At 37.7% G+C, this 25,005-nt stretch overlaps 1 protein-coding gene across 38 annotated transcripts in view; it reads right to left on the bottom strand.

The window, feature by feature from the left end:
* The window catches only part of RBFOX1 (RNA binding fox-1 homolog 1), a 1,132,467-nt gene that overhangs the window by 498,850 nt on the left and 608,612 nt on the right, over positions 1 to 25,005 (bottom strand). For 32 of the 38 annotated variants that reach the window (XM_069030260.1, XM_069030257.1, XM_069030263.1 and 29 more), the window contains one exon: positions 20,511 to 20,558. In XM_069030260.1, the coding sequence (XP_068886361.1) occupies positions 20,511 to 20,558 (48 nt within the window). Of the gene's footprint in view, positions 1 to 15,184; positions 15,353 to 20,510; positions 20,559 to 22,292; positions 22,457 to 22,542; positions 22,621 to 25,005 lie in introns of those variants that run through there. The other 6 variants (XM_069030296.1, XM_069030300.1, XM_069030293.1 and 3 more) reach the window with 6 other exon arrangements.

Genomic DNA, 25,005 nt, shown 5'->3' with positions numbered 1-25,005 from the left:
AGCATACTGAAACATTAAAAATTCCTATCAACCACCTAGAAGAAAGAACAGATAATGGGTGACCTCAGAAAATAAGAGATCAGTTAGTTCAGTATTTAATGAAATTCTTAGGTCTCTCAGTAGTATAGAGGTAAGAGTTCTATATAAATTGAGCAACAAAAAACATACTGCATATTTAGGACTGAAAATAATTTTGAAAAATCTAATATCGCAATAAAGAGAGACTTTATTAGACTTCTAGCCATTTGCTAGAAGGAAGGAACAAAGTGCTGATTTCTAGCTTTCAACTGAAGTTTGATATCTTTTGCTTTAAAACAATGCATATTCTTTAACTTCGATCTCTTCCTGAAAGCTAAATCTCTGAATTCACTTCTAAAACCTGTAAAGAAACTCCTAGAAATACAGCACAGCACAGCCCAGGAGATCAGCAATACACAAAGAGCTGTTTGGTTGCTCAGGAGCCTTTCCACTGCTTCCACAGTCTTAACAAGTTCTGAGGAACAGATGCCCAGGTTGTTTCTTTTTTTTTTCCCTGATAGCAACTGGACAAGCCACAGTGGCCAAAAAAGCTGAACCTGGTTGTGGTGGATACCCATTTCCAATTCCCTCTCCACTTACTGGGTGCAAATTCAACCAGGATTTGAGAGTCAGCAAATACTCCTTTTCCTTCCTAAATAAATCTCATCATTCCAATTGTTAAGTAGATGAACACACCCCTCCATAAATGTACTCCACGAGAGAGGATGATGCCATTTCTGCCATGAACTCCTGCACGATGAGAACAAACACCAGTGGGGCATTTCCTCTCAAGGCTACTGACACACTTCTGCCCTGGCCTTCCCCGCTGAGGGTGCTTGCTCAGAGCAAGGCATTCTCCAGTCCAACCAGATCAAGGCAAACACCCAGGTCCTTCTCAGGAAGGCTCGGGCTGGCAGCACACAAAGGAGACATTCCTGCTAGATGCTCAGACTGCAGAAGTGAAAATGGCACAGGATCTGTGCCCTGTCCTGCAGCATTGCCTGTGGCAATCCTGTGGACAGTCCATGTGGAACTGGGCTTGCTGGCAAGCACTGGTCCCTCAGCCAGCCAGCCTGGATTCGTTACCTGCCCTGTGAACGAGGGCATGCAGGCACCTATCCTGACTACCCAAGGTTTTCAGGAGAAATTTTCATTTCCTCATTAGGGACATACTTCCCAACATAAGTAGTTTGGATCTTACAACAGCAAAGAATGCGTTTCCTGAACTATTGCCTGTCCTGTTTGCAGATCTCACACACTTTATTTTTCACTTTTCTGTTCAGTTTCCTGTTCTTATTCCATTAACATGAGCTGTGTCTCAGTGCAACTGTGCCAGCACAGAGTGCATGTCTGACATCATAAAAACGAGCAAAAATCTCACTTTAAGATATTACACACACACATTGTTTATATAACACATTCAATAATGAAACTGTGACAGAGAACAAATAGTGTAACTCATGCAAATCCTCTGGTTTTTAATACATGGTACAGACAGCAACAAATCTGCTGGTAATAGTGGGGCTTCCAGTTTTAGCTTAAGCCACGTGCCTGGGAGACTTTGAGAAAATGAGGAATCAGTGATGGAATGTGGTACACAGTTCTTGAGTTATTACTGCTCCCAGCATCCTGGTGCTGCCTGCTGGAGTGCTGAGGGCCTGCTGTTCACCACCAGGCACCAAGGTTTCATTAACCAACCCCCAGGATTTATTCCTGACGACGTTTTTGACATTTACACAACATTTTTCATTTTTCATTACTCCAAGGAAAAGCAAGCAAGGGAAAGAATAAAGGATCTCTTGTTTCCAGACCATCGTTTAAAAAGACTGAGCTGGCTTTACAGAAGTGTTTTTGTGCAGTAATTTTTGATTTAGTACAGAATTATAACCAGCAAATAACTAAATGCATTTGCAGGCTTTGTAGTTTATGAAGGGAGTCATTAGAAAACAACAGTACACATATTTCATGTTTTATTAACAGACAGCAACAAAAAACTGACAACACTCTTATCCCCACTTACCTCCATCTTGGTGCTTATTTCCAGCATCTAGAGGGGTAAAATCTTTGCCAGTGTAAATATATTTATTCTTACACATGTGCATTAACCTCCGTTGACAGTGTAACATGAAAACTGTATATAGTAAGCATCAAAATAAACTTGTGCAGATATTTTTGTTTCCCCAGAAATGAATCAGTTTTCCCTATTAAACAAATCCAATTTTTTAAAAAAAAAACTTATGGAGCTTTTTCCCTAGTTGTTTGGGGTTTTTTTGTTTTTGTTTTTTAAATAAGTGATGCTTTCTACATAGAATTGGCTGGAAAAATTACACTTAAACCACATCAACGTGGTGCTTTATAAGGGGAAAACGGATTGTGAAAATATTGTTTCCTTTCTTCCATGCACTCAGGTATTTTGCATGTTTTATCTGGAACTATGCATATCTCTTCAATTTAGGAGAGTGAAAACTCACATATGGGAACACTTCAGAGCAAAACAGGTAAACTTTCTTTTTTTTTTGCTTCAATGCACAAGAATCAGGTAGCAAAAAACCTGCATACTGATAATAAATACATTTCTTTCCTCAGCCAGCTCCTGTAACCATCATATTCCCCTCATTAAAACAGGTAATTTTGCAGAGAACATTGAAGGTCACCAGTTCTAAACTCTCTTCTGTTTGAAAACCCAAAAAATGTTTCAAGGGATGGTTTTCCTGGGGACACCCAGCCCTCTGCCCATCACCAGAATGCCATGACAAAAGAAGAACCCTTTTATTATAGACCATTACAGAACCACTATTGTAGACAACAATGCAGCCACACGAAAACTGAAAGCCAGTTAAGAATGTTTCACACAAAATTAGAATACAAGAATGATTTAAGAGCTGCTCAAAGCTCCTGGAAATGTCCCTCACATTTCCTCCTCTGCATTTGCAACAGATGAGTTGCACACCTCTTGTACAGAGGAAATTCTAAGAACAGAACAGAGTCACTGGGCATGTTGAATAAAACTCATGGTAGAGGCTCATCATTAGTCTTTCTTTTCCTGCTTCCACTGGAAGCTAAGGTAGCATTTTATCTCTGGAACAATGTGCTTGGTCAAACTTTTTTTTTTTTTTTTAAATGTATTCTTCAGTTAAAAACTTCAACATATGCTATAGAACACTGAAGGTGTCTGACTTTTCCTTTATAAGAAAACCAATTATACTAAAAATGACATTCCACTTTAGAGCACCGTAAAAACAAAAGAATAGTTTTCTAAAATCACTTGTACTTTTAATGTGTAAAATAAACCAGTACAGTGTTACAATTGTTCCAGAGATTATTTCCAACATCCAGATAAACCCCAGCACCCTAAAGATGGCCAAAGAGGCCCTAGTACATGGTTAAAGGATTGTAATTATACCGGGACAGAAACAATAGTGCATTTTTTCCCCTTTTATCCCTTTTGCATTTATTACTCCTTGCATTGTGTTTTCAAGATTTTCATCATCACTAGATAGAAATGGAAATTCTTTTTTACCATTTACCTGCTATTCAGTATGCAAGAGTTAAGACTGAGATAACAAGAAATTTCAAAGAGCAGACTATTAAAGAAGTAATCTAAAAAACTGTATATGTAAGAATTACAGAGAGTTTTTAAGGCAGCTGCACGTTTCCATAAATGCACACGTATATCTAAAGAAAGCAAAATCCTTAAAGGACAACTATAGATCATTTTTAAATTACATGACCTCAGAATATCAGTTTCTTTTTCATGTTCATACTGAAGAGAACCTGGAACATCTAATTAAATGTCAGGATTGATTTCATATTTTTAAGTTTGAATTTAGTGGATCTGCTTTACCAAAACTTCCAATAATAAAACAATAATTTAAAAAAGAAACTAATAAGAGACAAATGAAATACTGTTTTGTCAAAGAAGTTACGAGTTGCTCAAAAGGATGGTGTATTAACCATTTTAGTAAGACTGATTTAATAGCAAGGGATTCTGATGAAGACAACTGATATAATCCATATAATTAATCTGTGTCAACTCAAAGAGATTCTTATCTCCTATAAGAAATTGGTAAAGATAAGAAGAATTGATTTCCTGCCCCTCCCATCTCTCAGATGAAGCCCTGTCTGAAGAACAGCATTACTGGTTTGTTATTTGCTGCAGACAAACACCTCACCAATATATTTACTAAATGCACAAGGCTGAACCATTAGCTTCACATTATCAATACACACAGAAAACAGGAAACCTGAATTAGCAAGCAGTGCCAGAAGTGCCTAAACTGACAATTACACACACCTCACATCAACAATAACACCATTTGTCTTCCTCAAATTAAAAAAAAAAAAAAAAAAAACACCACATCATAAGGATCATTCTAAAGGAGATCTGTATGTGCCTGAAAAATTAAGATAGTTCAAAATAACCATTTTCATGTCCCTAAATGATGAGCTGCTTCTGGAATAATAAATAAATAAACAAAATTCTTCTGTGAACCAATAAATGGTTCCACCTGTCCTGAGGCTTCTCAACAACAAATTGTACTTGGAGGTTACATGGGAAAAGGAACAAGACAAGTCATGCACAACAATCCACTGAGAAAAAATCAGAGCATCAGAAAACCATGAAATCCCAGAATGGTTTGGGTTGGAAGGGACCTTAAAGATCACCCAGTGCCAGCCCTGCCATGGGCAGCAGGGACACCTCCCACTGTCCCAGGCTGCTCCAAACCCTGTCCAGCCTGGCCTTGGGCACTGCCAGGGATCCAGGGGCAGCCACAGCTTCTCCAGGCAACCTGTGCCAGGGAAGCTGGTAGGAGACTAAAAACTTTTCCTAAGTAGAACAGAACAGGAGTTCTTCCTCAAACAGCCAAATTCTCCATCCAATTCACTAAGCAGGTAATTCGTTCCCTTCAGGCAATATCCAGTCATCCACTGTACAGTAATTTCAGTATTTTCAAAAGGAATTAAACTGTCTTAATTACTTAAAAAAAAAAAAAAAAAAAAAAACCTGGTGAGATATTTTAGGAACCTCTTTTCACCAACTAGCACTTAGCATAAAATATTAAGTTAGAAAATAAGCCCTAATAAGATACACTTTATTTCTTTTTCTACAAGATAAACTCCCTGATGTAACAGTGAATCTCTATCAGCTTGTTTATTTTTTTTAATTTCCCACTTCATGACAGGTAAATATTTAATACCACTGGATAACTTATTCATGGTGAAAGATCTTTCAGGATTCTCAAGGAGTCACTATACTAATAGAAATGCAATTAGGAATAGTTTAGTTAAAAGCTGTAAATGGTAACTCCACAGTGCACACCTCCACTCCGAGCTGTACAGGCCCAGCTCAGAGACATATTCAAAATACAACATCCAGACACCAAAATTTATTATGCACTACATCCATATTAAAATGTCATTGGCTGTTGATTTCAACTTCATTAAACCTTAAACAAATTATTGAATAATTAGAAAATACCATAAACGTGTATCTTACTCCTTCAGAGAGCACTGTTACAAAAGGGATGACACATATTAAATTTAGCCTAACTTTTTAACAGGTTCTTAAGTACAATAAAAAATAAAAATCAGCCTGCTGAGACAAAAGCAACAGGTAGAAGCTATGAATAAACAAGACTATCTATCAAAGACTTTGCATTACCTACTGAGAAAATAAAGATTAGGAAACCCAGCAGAAGGAAAATGAAACAAACAAAAAACAAAACAAACAAAAACTCAAAAACCCAACAACCAAGGCAAACTTCATTATAGAATTTGCAAATTGTGAGCTTGGTTGCACAAGTTTATAGATTTCCAAGGCCAGAGTCACAGGTCCATTTGGGTTCATCAGCTCTCCAGACAGGCAGACAAAGAAGCTACTCCAGCTTGCATGAAACATACAGATGGACTGCTGTCAGCACACAAGCAGCTGAACCAAGCCAACTCACAGCTTCCAGTTTGTGTGAGAACTTATTTTTCAGTTGTGTCCAGAATGCAGCTGGATGTCATTAATGTGTCCAACAACTGGAATCCCGCTTTCCACAGACTATAAATGGCTGTGTGTAAACAATTATAACACCAGACTTGAAAATGCTGATAAAAAGTTGAATGCCAGCAATGGCAACTGAACTTAGATTTCAAATGGGCTCGTGTGGCACATGAAATTGTATCAGCAAGTGTAGGTGATCAAACCCTCTGTGAGACAATGCCCATTATCATACCAGCAGCTCATCAGCAGTGGCACAAAGGTTACAGGGAGTAACACAGGTCAGGCAGGTTCTGATTTATTACTGAAAACTGCTTTATTATAATACCTACAGAAAAAAAAGCAGCTTTCCCTACACACAGCCATGGCACTTATGCCCCCCACCTGCTGTTAAGCTTGCCAGTCAAAAAATCCCCTTCAACTCCCCAAGATGCTGTAAATAAATGCCTGGCTAAGCAGCCAGGTCCTGTGCTGTGCCCTGCAGGCCACACGAGTCAGGCTTTAATCGACTGGCTGGAAAAGGCAAGTTAATAGTTGTGGGTCTCTGGTTTACCCCCAGGAGTTCCACACTGCAGTTCCACAGTAAAAGAATCCACTGCTTATTTCACCCTCCCTTATATAAATGGCAAGCATCGTGTATTAGCCCATCCCTTAGGGACTCACATGCAAATGCTTTTTGTGAGCAATATTGTAACAGCAACCTTGTTATGAAAGCCCAAGTTGTTTGGCAATCCCACACACACCAATAAGTAAAAATAAATAAATAAACCCCGCTATTACAGGTAATAAAACTGCTCAGATAAATATGCTTAAGCATAACAATCATATTACAGAGCAACGCAAATCTCAGCAAAATCAAATGCTTCAGAAATGGTGGAGGTTGTGGTGTAGCTTTCAGTTTAGTAATGTATTCAATGGTGTTTTGAACAAGTTAATAAAATTGCTTTTATGAAAGAATTTCATCATGACTATTACAAAAATAAATAAAATAAACTCTGTTTTCAAAAGCATCATCCCAGAACAATTCACCTACTTATCACCAAATCCTCCAAGCTGGTTTTGTATTATATCATTCACATTCCTGCTTTGAGAATTGGCTACCCCAGCTTCTCTTTGCTCATTACAGACAGAAATAAATAAATAAATAAAAAGGAAATCTTTATCAAGATACATAAATCCAGCAGTAATCCTCTCCCTCTAATAAAATAATCTAATACAAATAATGCCTAAATGACATCAAGAGTTCGGGGAGAAAAGGAGGAGGGAGGTGAAAGAAAAGCACTGAGGCTTCTGTCACAGTCAGGCCACTTGGTCGCAAAAAGTGCTCTCATTTCAGGCTGAAGTGTATAAAAATAGTGCTTAGGACTAGTTTCCAGAGGCCAGCATGATAAGTAAACTGCATTTTGTAATGCCTTAATTTAATCTCTTCATTGCCTGGTTCTTGTGTGATTCAGAGAAAAAGAGCAGTTGTTGTCACACACATGGATTTGATGCAACATATAAACATGGAACTACAGTTCCAACTTTTAATGTATTACAGAGATGTGGCCCTTGGGATGTTTCAATTTTTACTACACACAACAAACAACAGTGAAGAAAAGAAGTAGAAAGGGGAAGAGTGGCCTAAGAGAAGCCATTTTTATGAATTTTATTGTGCAAAACACTTACAAAAATAGTTTTAGTGGAGTGAGGATTCACCACATTAAAAAATAATGCACAGGCAGTAAGAATAATTATTTTGGTGTTCTATCAGATCCAAACCAAGTCCAATAAACATAGAGAAGGGCTGCAATGACAGTACAATAATGGAGAACCCAGACCACGGCTTCTGCCGAGGAGGAAGAGGCCTTAAAAATAACTTAGAAGTTATTATGAAATGAAGTCGTTGCGGGTGAGGAATAAAACAAACACCTATTCCATTTCAAAAGGAGACAGGATTTAGTGGCAGGTATGTTCTTTAGCCTACAGTGCCATCGTCTGGCTACGGAAGCTATATCATCATGAGGTGGGGAAACGCAGCCAGCTAAACACTTTAATGTAAAAAAAGAACGAGCCTTAGTCCTATGCACATTTGCAAAAATACATGATACCGAGGGGAGTTGTAGTATTTACACGGAAAAGCATTGAATACATAAATGCAAATATGATTCTCAAGTAAACACAGAACATGAGTGCAGAACATTCAAATCAACTCACTAAACCTGTGGCTAGAAATGCCACGTAATCTAGAATCATATTTGCCTTGTCATTTATTGGTTTGGGGTTTTTTTAAATAGCGTTATTAGCTTAAACTTTAAGTTAAACTAATTACAAATGTAATTTGAAAAACAGTGCTAAACAGTATATTATTGGGGACCTTACAGACAAATGCACAAAGGGATATTTCATTAATTAAGAGACTACAACAACAATGTGTTTAAAACTACATATCTTCCAACGTTTAAACCACACATATATAATCCACTCTGTACTTCACTATGGCAGAAAAAAAAAAAAAAAAACAAAAACCAGCATTTTCTTTCTTATAATGATTCTTACAGCACCTCTCTACTTTCTGGAATTACAGCTTACCAAACTTTAAGGGTAAGCAAATCCAACTTGAATGGTGTTTTAGACAAAGCTCAAATAAAAGTAACGGAGAGACATTTTTGGTAACTAAGGACTGTTAAGATCATCAGTCTGGTCCTAAAATTCAGATAAAAAAATCCCCAGTACATGATGTATGTGGCCCTGGGAAAACTCACAATAAGCATGGGTAGGTTTCAAATACACAGTAAAGCAAGAGGCAAGGTAAGAGCAGTCTGTGGTATTTACACCAACAGCTTTTTTAAAGTGAGTATGAAGTTTCAGAGCTCTTTTAATGAATTCTGATGCAGTGTTTGAGGTGAAAGAGTAAGTACAAGCAATGTTTTGAAAGATAAGTTCATTAGCACGCAGAATAACTTGGTCTAGGTTCCAATCTCAGTTCTCATAGACTTCTGTGCCAGAGAACAACAGATCAGATTTGAGTATGCTGCTGTTTGGTTTAAAGGCATAAAGTTAATAAATTCCCAATGGAGTTCATCTTACAGAGCCTCCAAAATAAATATGGACACTGACAGAGTTTGTACTGGTTAACAATCTTGAAAACTGTGCAAAACTTCTAAAAATTATGACACTTTCCTTGGAGGACTTGACTTAGGAACAAACACTAAAAGATTTGGAACAGTCATCGCCAAACCTCACAGCAACAACTAATACTTGCATCTACTCCAGCTGAGGCTGGAAGCATTGCAAGTGATCCCACATCACCCTTTCTTTCCCCCAGATGTAACTGGACACTTTTTTCCTCACAGAAGAGAGAGAGAGAGAGAGTCTCACTGGAATCACAGCTGCAGTGCAAATAGAGCAACCTTACCCAGCTGCATGAATTATCTTAATGGCCATGGCGAGGACTGAGGGAATGCCCAGAATTACAAAGTTTTTGGATGTTCTTCAAAGGAATTTCAATCCTACAGCAACATTCCATATAAATTCATTTGGAAATGCCAGTGACTGTGAATAAGGTCACCTGGGCTCATTTGAAGAATGTATTTCCACATCCCTTGAAAGCATTTGCTTCTCACTGCAAACAAAAAATGGCCAGAACTCCAGCATCTGGTGTGTCAGGGAGTTATTCTGCACAGTGTAGGAAGGCTGTGACAGCACAGACGTCTTTTAAAGAAACCAGCCTTCATCTGAGACACAATCAGCTTTTTGGGAAAGAACTTGGAAAATAAATGCAGCTGGAAAACACAAGCACGTACTAATTTGTGCTCTGATCAAAACTAGGTACATGGTGGACATGGACAACTTTTGCACTTGATGACTGACAAAACAAGTTCTATTTGCAAGGGAAATACAGTATCAAGGCAGATTCAATAAAGTCCACCTGCTGGAGCAAAATTTTAAAAAAAAATAGGTGTCACGTTATCTAATTACAGTATCAAATCAACGAGGGCTCTGCAACTACCTGGAAACAGAAAAACAAGTTTGCACATTTTAATGTCTCCCTAGAATGAGTTGCAGACAAAATTAATTTCTACATCACATTATCTGTGATTATATGAAGTGACTTCTTCCTTTACAGTAAAGTACATAGGGAAATTACCATGTCAGTGTTGTAGACTAAAACATCAGGCAAGAACACATGAAAAGCCAAGACAGTGGTATGGGTGGCAGGAGAAAAGATAGTTTAATACACAAAATTTGGTCACTAAATTAGGGAGAATGTCATACTTCACAGAACTGAAACAATTAATACTCTTGTATTGTTCTTAATTAATAATGTTCTTAATCTGACACATATTTTTGAAGAGATTTTGACTTTGATACAAATGAAGCTGTCCTGAAGGCATGGAGTGTTCCTTTTCTGCATGCTATTGAATTTTAATGCTCTCACAGGTTTGATGCAATACAGATTAAAGGTTTTCAATTTACCTTTTGCATTTTTTTTTACTTAGACTGTGTAGCAAAGATTCAAAATTCATTACATTTTAATAAACAGTGAATCACAGTTCTTCAAAAGCATTTTATAGAATATCACCAATATAGAAGGGCAAAGTTCTTCAGTTGCTTCAACTTTTCAAGAAAACGACTCAAATCTTGTCAGGAGCAATTTCATCCCAGTGTCAGTTGGAAATAAACCAAGTAAGCATTTTGCATCTTCAACAGCAGAGAAAAGGCATCAAAGCAGATATAAACCCAACCCTTTTAATCTAGAAATGTATTTTACTGCTTTGAAAAAGAATGGTGGAGATATTGACTTGCCAAGGTCACAAGAGCCAGCCAATATATTCTTGACTGGATGTTACCTCCCACACCTGGCATCTCAGAGTTAAAAAGCAAAGCCTGATTTTCTTTGGTTGCTGTGAGCCAAAGAAATAATGGAGTCTGTTTAGGAGAAATACAATAATACAGGCAGATGAGGACAAATGAAATACAAGCCAGCAATACAAGAAAACAGCACAAAACTTTGGGTGCAAAGGCAAAAATTTTCAGGAGGTAGCAGTAACAGCGTCCTAACTGTGATCCTCTAAGGCACAAAGAGTGTTCTCCACCCAGCTGGTGTGACAGCACCTCAGTTAAGTAATATTTTACCCCTCCCTGCAAATTTTGTCTTGCACTACTCATTAAGCAATCACCTGTTCAGCAAAAGGCCACGTCAAATCAAATACTTTTAAGAAACACACCAAACAAATTTGCTGAAACAGATGTTCCCTGCTGGATTGTAGACAATCCACACATGTAAAAAAACCTGCTCTGTTCCTTAGACTTCAACCTTTATCAAGTCTTGAAAGTGAAAGACAGTAACAGAGATCAGGGTTTTTTTTTTTTAAATGGCATTGTTTTGAAGTCAAAATGTTTGTTCCTTGCATGGTATGCATATTGCCATTATCCAGGAAAAAAAGCTAAATTAACTTTCTTTTGTACATTAGCCTGCTGATAGGGAAGGATAGAAGGAAGGATAAAAGAAGCCTCACATTAAACTCTGAATATCAGCATTCTTTTATCAACATTGAGACTGTTTTTTTTTTTTCCAGAAATAATCCCTGATCTTTTTCAAAAGAGTTGTGAGACAGCAAGTATGACATAGTGGGATATGCCTGCATCCCAGCCCTTTTAATACTGCCCTGGGTGTCCCATTTTAGTACTGAAGAGATAAATGGCAGAATCCCTGGATTTTTCTGACCTTGATCAAGAAGAACAGATTTTTAGCTGAACTGTGCAAAACTGCTATGATTACATCAATCTAATCTGGAAAGCACATGGTTTATACATAAACCATGGTCTCTGTCTTATCCATCAAATTGAAAGACAATAAAACACACCTCTGTTAAGAAAAACTGAAAGAAAAAGAAATCCATTAACCCTTATTTTACTCCTTACATAAGAATCCTCAACAATGTTTCAAAGACTACAGAAACATGCACACATTCAGGTTTCTAAATATAGAGATATATAAATTTAAATAAAAGTGCTCTTATAATAACAGGCTTCATTAGAGGAAAAGACACCGTGCATCACTGCTGAAGAAATCAGTTCTGGAATAATGGAATTAGGAAGTTTTGATCAAGCTGCCCAACACCAGGAAGCCATAAAAAGCCATCTATTGCTACAGAGAAAAGATTTACCTGGCAAGAGATCCAATACAACATAAAAAGACAAACTGGAATCAATGAGAAATGAATTGGATTACTGGACAGAAGCATATTCTTGCACATGTTCAAGCTACTGGGAAAGTAACAGAGCCAGCAGGTATAAAAAAACCTTCCAAATGTCTGCTTACCCTTTCATGATCCAATCACAGCCATGCTGTTAATCAGGTTGGATTACATCCCAGATATTAATTTGGCAAACAAAACAATCATCTGAATCAGTCTGTCCCCTTCAAAAATGCTGCAAACAATCTGCCACTGATAATCTTGCCATGCGTGTGCTCCTGGAAAGCCATCTGATCAATGTGTGCCGAGATGAGAGAAATTTACAGGCACATACAACTGCCATAAGGCTTTCCCTGTCCATTAGCAGTGTGTAAATGTGTCCTCTGCTTCCCAAGGAAGTGCTGGAATATGCACATTGAAGGGAGGCAGCTCAAAGAGTTACAGACTCCTTTCAACTAAAAATAAATAAATCCTACAGGTGAGCTAATGCTGTGAGTGAACAAAAGACTGATGGCTTCAGAAGGAGGCGAGAGCATCACTCCCTCACTGACCAGAGGAATCCTGTCCTGCTGCTGGGATTCCTTCCTGGAAACACTTTCAGCAGCTGGAGGCTTCTTCTGCATCTCCTGGCACTTTGGGTTGGGTTAGGGCTTTTTGTCTCTTCACTTAATAAACTGTCTCTATCTCAACTCATGAATTTTCTTGCTTTTACCTTTCCTGTCTCTCTCCAATCCCATTGTTAGGTGGCTGGGGGTAACTCAGCTGCTGCCTCAGCCAGCTCATCACAGTGTGTTAAATCCTTTGGGTGATATTCTTTCCCTTCTTCTCTGTGACAATGCTGTTAAGCATAAGCAATACTTCTCTTTGAATCACTGTTTTCAGAGAGCCTTCCATTCCCAAAAAAGAATCCCCACAACGAGCCAAATCCTGGACAATACCTGGATACCAACACAGGGGGTTAATAAAGAGGAGGAATCACAGAGCTCCAGCCTCTGGAGCCAAACATTCCTGGTGTAGAATTCCAAGCCAGTTCAACAGACACAGAAGTTGCTGCAGGTACAAAATTGACCCACAGAGCAACCTCTGCTCCCATCCATAGTTATGCTGAAGACATGGAGTAGCAAGAAAAAGACACAAATTTTTAATACCTAATATTCCTAAGTATTTCCATAAGAATCTTTTTGATACTGGTTATAAGAAGAACAAACGAAAAATATAAGCAGCAGTTCAATTCCTAAAAGGACTCAAGTTTTCAATACCAAAATTTAAACTTTCCACAGAGATACAGTATTTGACACAGAAGGAATGATATTTATCTCTCTCCATTTTATGATTTAGAGCAGTGGCAGGCACCGAGTTCTTCTCGCAAATCTCAAGTACCATTTCCAAGTTTCCTGTACAATAATTTCAGTGAAGAGCACACAGGACTACCCAACTTTTACACCACAGAGAAGCAGCCTGAGATCAGACCATTTGTCAGGTTTAAATAAAGACAAAGCAACTGCAACCTCCTCTACAGCAGCATGTTTGTGGGCTTGTCTCAACAGGAGCTCTACTACAAGGACATAGAAGAAATCATAAAAGAACTCACATTTCCCTTTTTTTTTTCTGGAGAAATACCTGATCTCTAGATTTCTACCTCACCAACAGGGCTCTTTGAGGATAGTTATGAAAACAGCCCTGTTAGTGGCTATTTTCCTTACTGAGAGGAAAACTGAAATGTAGGAACAAGGCATTTCTATGCCTAAGCACAGGCTGGCAGTAAGTTAAATGAAAGAAAAGCCCCCAACTTGAGACTCTTCTGTCTGTACAGGGATCATTTTTCTCACACCAGTGTAAGGTCTCCCTCCCCTTTCAGTGCTCTTTAGACCTGGTCCAAAAAACCCTGTGACCACAAAAATACCTGCAAATAAGGCGGGTCACAGTTATATACTGTTAACTCTGTTTTTAACTTCTTTATCAAATCTACCACGTTTTTATTCTAAAAAGTGAGAAAAAGAACAGGGAAGGAACTGTCAACTGGAAACTTATTTTTCCTAAAGTATCAGTGACCATTAAACTCTCTGGCATGTATAAACAATATAAAACCACACACTGAGGAGTCTGGGCCATGAAAAGCTGACAAAACCCCAAACCTTTGAAAAGGAACTGTTCCACCACAGTAGCAGAAGTTGCACTGTCCCATTGCTGGGAAGTTTTATTGGTTCACAAACACAGACAAGGTCCAAAACATGTTCCCATTCGCAGCATATTCATAGTTATAGATCTGTGGGCTTTTCCCTTTTTTATATAACTTCAAAAGCCTATTCCCCTCGTTTTTATACCTGTAGAAAACTAATGGCCAGATATAAACAAAATTTCAGCAAAGCTTGAGTCTCCATTAATCATTTTTCAGTTAATTCTGACAGGCAATTAGCATCAAATCGGACCTCAGTTTTCCTTCATCCCTCTGATTTTTTCCCCTTGAATCTCAATATTTTAACTTTACATTTAGCCAAGTATTAAAGCAAAAAGTTTCTGTCTTCTGCCCCCTCCCTCATCCCCAGGTGAAACTTAATTACTTGTATGCAATGCAGGTACAGTACCTATGAATATATACCAAGGAAACTTGTGCATATATTCACTTCACTGATACCAAAATACTTCATTCATGCCTACAAAAGAATGCTCTTCTTAGCTCAGTGAGCTTTTTAGGAGTTATTAGAAGGAATATGTTATATACTTAATGAAATTTTTTTCAATGTAGAAGAGATTTTTAAAAAAAGGTAAAATAAAGTCTGAGAAATTATTCTGTAGACAATCACAGAATTGTAATTTCATCAAAATATCTTCAAAATGAAGATTTGAAAAAAATCTCCCAATAAAAATATAACTTATTTGCAACAGTAATCATGTTTATACTCAGAAATACAAGGATAGGAGATGTGACAGCTCAAGATGGAACACGTTGGCAAAAAGACACACTGTAGTAAAAGCTTTTTTTAGCACCCTGCCTTACCAGGTATTGCAGCACAGAAAATACACTATCCATGTCCCTCCTGTGTATTCAGCATATGTCAAAGTCATGCAGCAGAACACGTTGACACTTCAGTGGGAGGTCAAATTATTGTTTTGGCACTTCTGTCACGCCTGTCACTTCAATTCCACTTCATCAAATTACAGATTGCTAGATAGAGTTGGATTAAGGGGAAAGACAGACACACACACACAGAGGAGCAACTGTCACCACTTCAGTTGTGAAATCCCATAATTGCATGTCAGTGACAGCAAGAACAAGAGAGCAGTAATAGGGCTGACATTATGAGCATTCAAATACCAGGAAACTTTGCAGCAAGACTTTGCACTCTGTCATGCCACATGCCAGGAAATGGACTGGATTTCTGAGCAATTCCTCACATTAGAATTGCCAATATTTATTAGGCTGACTAACGCAGTGTCTTAAGTTCCAGGGCAACTTTCAGCTCCCTGTTTTTCCAGAAGCATTGCTGTTATTTGAAAAGAACATAAAACTAAGATAAAGGAGAATAAAATCATTTGATTTAAAAGTACCACTAAGAGTAGCATGAATAACAATAAACACTGCCTAAACAACGCAGGTTATGGGTTTGATTCAACTTCCTGAGTTTTAGGATCTTTGGAATGCAACAGATCTTGAATTCAAATAATTGTGATGGAATCAGCCATGAATTTCAAGTAACTTTTCTGGTAATAAACAAACAACACACACTTCACACACTGCCCTTACATAACTTTACCCTTTTGTGGAAGTTGGGGAAACTTCCAGCTCTGTACTGAGGAAGGCTCAAGAAGCATCACATAAATCTGACTTACATGAGCTGAGATGTCAGGGGAAACATCTGCTGTGCTGTGACAGGAGGATGCTATTCCTGGAGCAGCTCATTATTCCCCCTCTGGGTCACTCCCCCTGGTTCCTGAATTCTGTAACCCTCTACACTTTGTGTGGTCCTGTCCTGCAATGCTTCAACAACACCTGGTACTGTTTGTACCACAGTGAAAGAGGCAGAAGAAACAGGAATCATTTGTTCACTCTGTCAGACACCAGAAGGGCCATTAACATTCAAAACTTCCTGAGATTCCTCTAAATCTACACCCAAATACAATTTAGACGCTTCCTTACATCCATTTCAGTCTATGATCTTCTCTCAGAACAAAAAATAATTTCTTTTAATGTGACTAAACATGCATCTCAATAATCTACACAATTACACAGATTGCACGATGCCTTAACAAGGGAATAAAAATGACACTTATTCCTATTCACTGCTAGAGAGCCCCTAAACAGCAGAAAGAGGGATTACCATGAAAGGAAACAGTATAATAACAAATCCACATCTATGATGCCAGCGGTTGACTCAGTCCCTCCATGATGCTTATCAGCTCCTCACTATTTGATACCCCTACTAATTCCATTCTACAGTAATCTGAAGAAGATTTGAGAAATTGGGTAAATGTTTTCTCCTAAAAAAAAAAAAAAAAAAAAATTCCCTTAAACTTCCACAAAAAACATCTTAATATGATCACTATGGATAAATATTAAAAAAAACCAAACCTTCAACAAGCCATTGAATAGACAAAGCAAAATATATTTGTAATGCTGTTTCTTTTTCTGCTCATTTTGTCTCAGACACACTTTATAACCTCACCTACATCTGCCCTTCACACTTCTACTTCTCCATATGTACCTCAAGCCATATAACTGTAAGTACTTTCCTCATAGGTGTTTTTAATTTGTTTGTAAAGTAATTTGAGATCCACTGACAGAAGGTACTAAAAAAAAAAATATATATATATATATATATATATATATATATATATAAAAAATATTTTCCACGGCAGGCAGAGAAAAGGAAAGGCATTACTGCCTACCCCATATCCCAGAGCAGGTAACAGGGAGTTATGAAACATTATGTCACTCCAGGGAACCCTCCTAACTTCCTGACCTATCGGGTTATTGCCCTAATGCACTCCCATAAACTCTACAGCTCTCATAAAGCTCTGTGCTCCCAGCTCTGAAGTGGGAAATTTTAAAGTCAAGATGTGTCTCAAAAACGTTGTCTCAGTGAGCCCCTTCCCTTCTCCAGAAGGGAAAATGCAGCAGGATACCCTGGGTGACCTTGAGCCCCTCGCTAATGGTGCTGAGCTGCTGCTGAATGGGGGCATTTTTCTGCTTGCAAGGAACAGGCAGGAGAATGGCACTGCACATTACAGCCAGCACAGCCCCATTAGGGGAAGAATAAACTAAAATAAAACAGAAATTAAACAGCCAGAGCTGAAGAATAAAACATTCCAGCATAGTAAAAACTAGCTGAGAGAAAGTTACCCAGCACAGAAAGGTCACTGAGTTCACTTTCAGTTTGCGGTGTCAGTTTTCCATTTCAGGTAGAAATGACAAAGGATGTCAGAAGAGATAACTTTATACCAGAGTTTTGGTTTAACAGCATTGCCATGAATTAATTTGACAAGATGACAATGGCAGAGTAAAAAAAGGTAACTGCTCAGACCAAGTAAAGATATGAACTGAGATTAAATAAAAAACAAGAGAGATTTATGAGGGGCAAGTTTTTCAGGTAATGGGAGATGATGGAGCTGTGTAAAAGCAACACCAACAGAAAGGCTGTACACATTAGAAGTCTTCTTAGAGACAGACTATGGGTTTGGTTATATCAAATGAAAGCACTTCAAAGGGATCCATGTGCTCTCCCTCTTGGCAAAATAGCCAATATCCTTATTAATTGCCTTCCACCACAATCATTTTGTTTGTGTCCAACACACAGAGTTATATCAGAAAACATGGGTAGAAGGAAAAACAGTCTGACCATCTGTCATCGTCCTTGTAATAGCAAAACATCACACAGGCTTTGAAATCACGACTCAAATTCCAAAACATCACGTGGCTAGCTGCAGATACCACTGTATTTTTACAAAAATCACATTTGGTATGTTTTTAACAGGTTTCTTCCTGTGACAATTTAAGCGTCACTTTTCTACACGTGTTTCTTTAAGAAGCAAAGCTGAGCCATTTCTGTGATCCCATGATTCATTAAACACCCAATATTGTGATGTTCAGAATGGTGGTTTGAGATCCATACAAGAAAGTTCAGGTGTGACAAATGCAGAAAAAAGTACTCACTATGCAGGAAATGAGTTTTACATGGACTTATGGGTCCTCTGCTGGGAATGGTAAAGGCAATTTAGTAATGCCTAATTATCCAGGCCAGAGAGAGCAGACTGTGCATTACTTGTCACCTGGTATTCTCAAACCTGGGGGCTTTCATCCTTGCAGAAAATAAATAAAAATCTTATATGAAAACATCAGTTGAAGACAATGGAAGGAGAGACAGATGACAGTGATGAGGTGGTTATGATAATTAACTGCTATTTTGTAATTTACAGAATAATAGATTTCAAAATAATAAGTACAGTTATTAAATTTGAGTTTGCCTCCAGGCAATGCTTTGGTCACGGCTACATAAATTTCTACTTCAGAAATTATAGATTAGGAAACTTCAGAAAAAAAGGAACACAAGAAAAGGCACCTTGCAGGTTTGTATTTTGTGGTTAACTGGGAGAATTTCCCATTAATTACTAATGTTATAGTTCATTAGTAGTGTATTTCATTATGGAAGTGCAAATTATTAGATACTAATGATGCATGCCCTAATTGCAGTAGTTTGTCTTGATTTCAAGTTAGAGGAAATAAAAATATTTATTTACAATGTTTCAGGTTTATGAATTACATTACATTCTTAATGGATGCCTTCAATAAACATGAAACAATGCATTAGCATTAACCAAGATTGATATATCTGTATTTGATGATCACTGGTAACTCTCTCCCTGGACTGGCAAGAACAACTGCCACTTAAACTTGGTGGAAGCTTCAGTTTTGGGACCAAACAGAGAAAAAATGAAACCTATCATGCAACAACAGGTGTTTATCACATTTCTGCTCTTTCAAAGCGCTTCCGCAAAATAACAAAAGGAAGAAGAAAAATTGAGGGGTTTTCTAGACAATCCTTTCTGCTAATTGCAGTCTCTGCATATGAAAGCTGGATATCCTGAGTCAATGAAGGTGGAAATAACCCTGTAGGAAACCAACCCAGATCAGAGCAGCCACTTTGAGTCACAAGAGAAAGCATCAGACACACATCTCCTGTAATTCCCACTGAGGTACAAACCAAAGTATCACACACCTTTAAAAACCCCACAGTTTACTGGCAGCAGGCTGGTGCCTCTGCTTGATAAAAGGCAAGTTGAAATTCAACGAAGAAGAAATACAGCACATTAATAAATTGTTGTCCAAAGCTTGTCAGGCTCCTGACACCTTTTCCCATAATTCACACTGCAAAAAGAACTTCTGGGTTGGGCAGTTTAGTCACTACCAACATCAAAAAACCCAATACTTGGGGTTTAGAAGTAAGGTCCCAGCCTGGATTTTAGCACACTCTAAAAGAACATGAACCTAAATGGAAGCACCTGGAGAGTCTGATAAAAGCTAATGCTGAGAACCTGCAGCTCCAGTGGGACACTGAGTACCAGCTGAAGTTAGACTTTAAATCACATGGCACGTGCTCAACACTTCCACAAACTCAGTGACTATTTGACACAGAAATACCCTAAGCACAGATCTAGTAATCCAGATTTTCAAATTTCAGGAGCAACAGATATTTAAACAAAACACATTACTCCCTTTAAAACTGGATTGATACTTACTTCTGACAATTTAATTTTTTTTTTAGGCTGAAGGTTTCTTTATGAAGACTTTGTTTTTGGTTAGTTTTTACCATGAGTAAGGTGAAGAACGCAACTGAAAACATATTTTGTACGTGGTTTATATTTGTCCAGAGAAAATAAAACTGGAAATATTTGTTTTAATCAATCCTTTAAAAGAAAAGAAAGTTTCAAAGGTACTACTTATACAGCAAGAAAAACTAGTCATCTTGCAGTCTTACAAATACTTAACATGGCATGACAACTGTATCATGAAAGACACAAAATAACTTTCTTAATCATGTAAATTAAGACTAGGAAGTGAAACTGCCTTTTAAACTTTTTGTAGTATAAAGAGATTAAGACTATAATTCCCTTCTGAAAAAGCAGTTATTCAAATTTCTAACAAGTATATTTAATAGAGTAAGACTGTTCCGTCCCCATTGAAGTAAAAATACAACATGAACACACACACACAAAGTACCATAAAATAATTTCACATGGTTTAATTAAACAAAAAACCCAAACAACAGCCAGAGAAAATCTCAGCTACTAGAGTTGCCTGAAAAATCACATTAAAACAAGCCACTTACTTTTCTGTCCTCAGGTTCTACACCAGAACTGCACTCTGCTTTAGTGTCCTGAAAGCACAAACAGAGAAGCCCATGTCACAAAGCACATTGACCAGCACTGGGGAACAGCTCAGGCTGAAGAACTGTTATTTTTGTACAGAGAGTCCATTTAAATATAAAATGTTTAGTATTGTGCCTTTAGGTGAAGTAGTAAAGTTTAATAAACATGAATAAATTTAAAGACAGGGTTGAAAGAACACAAAAAATCCCCAAGCCTATTTCAGTACAGTGTAGTCAGCTCTTAAGAAAAAAATATGATTTGATAGTATACATTCTCTTTTTTACTTCCATCCTGAGGAAAATATATTGCTTGCCCCCTTTTTTTTTTAAATAAACTAGTGATGGAAGCCAAAAGAAATATAAAAGTAAGCTAAAGAGAAAAAACTGCTCAACCTGCTGTCTTATCAAGTGCTAATTAGGACTTGATAGATATTTGTGTCTGAATCTCATTGCAATGTGCAAGAGCAGCAAAGCATCTATTTATGATAAACATGTAAATGTGTGTGGGTACAGGCTTGTACACATGCGGATATTTTGGACATGTTTTCTTCAGGAATTAAACAAATTAACTTAAACCTAATGACATCCAACACAGGGTCCTTTTATTTCTAAGGTATTTGACTCATTGAACCTATTTTTGTGCTGAAGACATGCACAGATAATGGTTATCACAAAAAAAATTATACTCTGAAATGCATTTACAGCTTCACATTCACCCTTTTTACAACAAATTACTACTGGACACTAAGTAAGCCAAATACAATTCAAGTCACTAAACTGTAGACAAGTGACCTAATTTTCTTTTCAACTTTACTATCCTTGGAAGCAAATTTTACTTAACTATTGCAGCTTTAGAGATTTCTATTGGGAAAAGAACATATGGATGAGGGACAATCTTTTGTTAAAAGTACTCCCCAACCTCTCACCAAAGCTGGACCTACTCAAATAAGATTTTGGATTTTTAGCTAGTTACTTGCACATAAATTCCAAGCTGCAAATTTAAGGCTGATAGCAAATAGCAGCTCCTATTAAAAATGAAAACACATGTAAAATAAAGAATTCATGTTTCTTCAACAGCATGCCTATTCATTTTAAATGAAGGACTGGTTTTACTTCAAAGCCAAAGACTTCTTCCCTACAAACAATTTTAGAAATTAAATCATTCAACCAAATAAGATGAAGCAAGGTTTCCTGTAAAAATACCTTAATTCACAGCAAATTATATTAAAGGTGTTTTCATGAGGCATATCAAGTTGTGTCACTTAAGCAGCAAAAAATCATTTGTTCTTCTAGCCAGTCTGATATATAAATCAGCACCTCTAATACTCTTTATATTCCATCCCTTTTCATGGGGAACCAGACTGTACTTTGTGGAATATAACACCCAAAAATTTCCTTTCAAGTGTGACTTACTGGCAGCCAGACAGTCTCTCACCATGTCTCCCATGTGGAGGATAAGGAAATACTCTCTCTGCCTACAGGCTCACTTCCTGAGACTGTTTGGATATTTACATTCACTTCTTTTTGGTGAGTGAGGGAGGGAGAAAAGCTTTAAAAAGCCTTCTACCTCAGGGGAATGAATTCAAACTTCATCAGCACCAGTACTCTTCATGTCCTAGCTGTGCCCTAAGTCACCTTTTGGAAACAATGTAATGCTCTCTAACATATTTATTGGTTAATCAAAAATGAATCATATCTTTTCATATTACCAAGGACAAGAGTGCCTCTGTCTCACACACTGACCTAAATTAACCGAAAGCAGAATAAAGTAGCTCCTCTCAGCCTGTAGTTGTGGCTATTACAGGCTCTCAGTATGATGAATATTCCTGAAGACCCAACAGCACTGTGATTCCTTCTGCTGCTCATGGAAAATTTTAGTTTGCAGTTTCACCACTGTCCTTTCCCATTAAAAGCAATTTCTAAGAAACCCGAGTTCATAAGCATTCATTACTCAATTAAAAATGCAGTTTTACCAGGATGAAACAAAACCCACCTACCTCCCAGCACAGCTTATCTGCCAGAGTGACCTGAAGCAGCAAGGAAAGGGCACAAGTGGAGCCTTTCAGCCCACACAGCCACAGGTGGGGCCAGCCCAGAGCCTCCCATGCTCAATCAGGAATTAGAGACAACGAGCCTCACCTGGAAATGAGCCCCTGCCTTTGACTGAGACCAGCCACCAGGAAAAGATTCAGGCTGAAGAGCAAATTACATCATTTCTATTCTGTGTTTTATCACTGAACATTAGACAATCATTTCATCCCTTAGTGTTTGCTTTTCTGTCTAAAGATATGGAAAGTGAATCTTTACAAATTAACCACTGCACCTTTAGCAATGAAAACCACATCTGGATGGGTTCACTCTCACTGGATATTGAAGCCAGCAAGAACTTGTTATCTTTGAAATTATGTAAAGTCAGATTTAGCTAAAGAAATAGCTGGATGTCTTCAAGGCTAGACACATGGATTTAGACTTCTGAACAAAGGCAAGATAAAAACCAATTAATTTTCTGAAGCAATTAGTGTTGTAATTCTTTAAACCAGTGAAGCTTCTGACTTAATCAAATCTATGTTTAAATGTAAATATTTGAGTATACATCTACATCCTAGATATACCTCTTTTAAAGAATAAATGTACACAGACCCTAAGCTTTAAAAATCATCAGAATGAATCATCTGTCAATCTCAGAGCAAGAAGGGAAGAAATGAGAATGTTCTTCTCTGGGAGACATCTGTGCTACTTTTTCTAAGGCAAAATGAGAAAGTGCTGTCACTTCATATGTGTATTGCAAATTTCCCAGCTCTGTGAATTATTTGAGATTGAGAAGCACCGTTGCTGTAAAGCAACTGTAAAATCCTAGAGATCTGAACAATGCACCAGACACCTTCTTTAATGTTGTTACATCACGAAAAAAAAAGTAAAAACACAGAAAATCTGTTCCTTCTGAAGAATTATCTTAGGCAAACTATGTAACAATAGAATACTTCATAGGATGATTCATGGGAAAGAGAGAATTAAATAGAAAGCCCTCCCATCCATTTCAGTTTAAAACCAACACAATTCCTTTTTTCTCTTGGTGTCACTGCCAACAGCCAATTAAATAACGTTATTCCAAACATATTAAGAGCTCTGTGTTTTATATATTGCCTTTTTGGTCTGTTTTGTTTGGCAGCAGCAACAGGGAACCAAAGCAAGGTTTTCTGCAGGACATCAGGAGCAATGCAGGACAAGCACAAGGTTAAGAGCTGGGATTTTTGAAGTTTAACACACTGGGCTCTTGGGAAGCAAATCTACCACCTTTGTTCAACAGTAGCATTATAAAAACGTTACTGAACAGAGTGAAGTAAAAGCTCTAGAAAGCAGAAGTAATTATTGGTAGGAGCATGACCCTGCATAATGTTTTGGCTTTAGCATGCAGTAGAAACCTGCATAAACTTTATTTTACATACTTTCTGTAATTCTACATTTAATTTTACTCCTTGAATTGCAAGCAGGAATAGTGAAATCAGTATCCTGAAGTATCCAGTATCCTGAAGCATTCCTGTTTTCAGGGATAGTGCAATCAGAAGTATCCATTCGTCCTGCTAACACACCCCACCCTGTGGAGTTTGCTCTCTCCCTGCCATCCAAACCCCATTTTCCTCTGCTGCCCCATCATGACAGCACAGGCTGCCTGAAACCAACCACCCAAAACGACCATAAGGAATAGGAAACTTTAGGGAAGTTATCTGAACTTCCAACAGCTTTTCTTTCCTCACGCGAATGTAAGGCAGGATAAAAGGCAAACTCAATTCCTGGGTACACGGTCCGCTCCCACGGCGCAGGGGGAGGAAAGATGAGCCTCTGGAACTCCAGCTAGCCAAGTGTTCCCTCGGTTGCGTTCTTCTGTAATATCAAGGATGAGCAGTAGGTGGAAGCAAATAACTTTGTAAAATCCCGTCCAACTTCCCGTGAAAAATTCACCTATTGCTGGTCAGGTGTTTTGCACGTGTCCTTCGCACCCCAACAAGTGCCAACAAATCACGGGGTTTTCTTCCCAATATTGGCTTCCAGTTTCATAAACCAACCAGTAGTTTAGAGATAAAAGGTGGTTTGCATCGTTCGGGGTTTTTTTAGGTTTGAAATTTGTACAACTGAAATGGACTCATTTTAATGACTAAAGCATTCATAAAGATACCATGATCTCAAACAAAATAAGAATATATATACACATATATAAAATTTAAAAGTACACAGTCAAATTCTAGTCAAATTAATTTTTCTGGATATTTTTACTGACTGCTTAAATATACCAAAACCCTGAAGTATTGAGGAAAATACTTAATGTTTTTCTCTATCCATTGGCCATTATATTTCATTATTGCTGCTAACAAACAGGCTGCCAGCAGAAGAATTCATTTGAATTTCATATTAGTTCTATTTCATCCATCCCAGAGAACAAATTAACCACACAGTAATA

The sequence above is a fragment of the Aphelocoma coerulescens genome, chromosome 14, assembly GCF_041296385.1.
Source record: "Aphelocoma coerulescens isolate FSJ_1873_10779 chromosome 14, UR_Acoe_1.0, whole genome shotgun sequence".
Lineage (NCBI taxonomy): Eukaryota > Metazoa > Chordata > Aves > Passeriformes > Corvidae > Aphelocoma > Aphelocoma coerulescens.
Note: the sequence above shows the minus strand (reverse complement) of the source record. Positions and strands in the feature narration are given on the sequence as shown.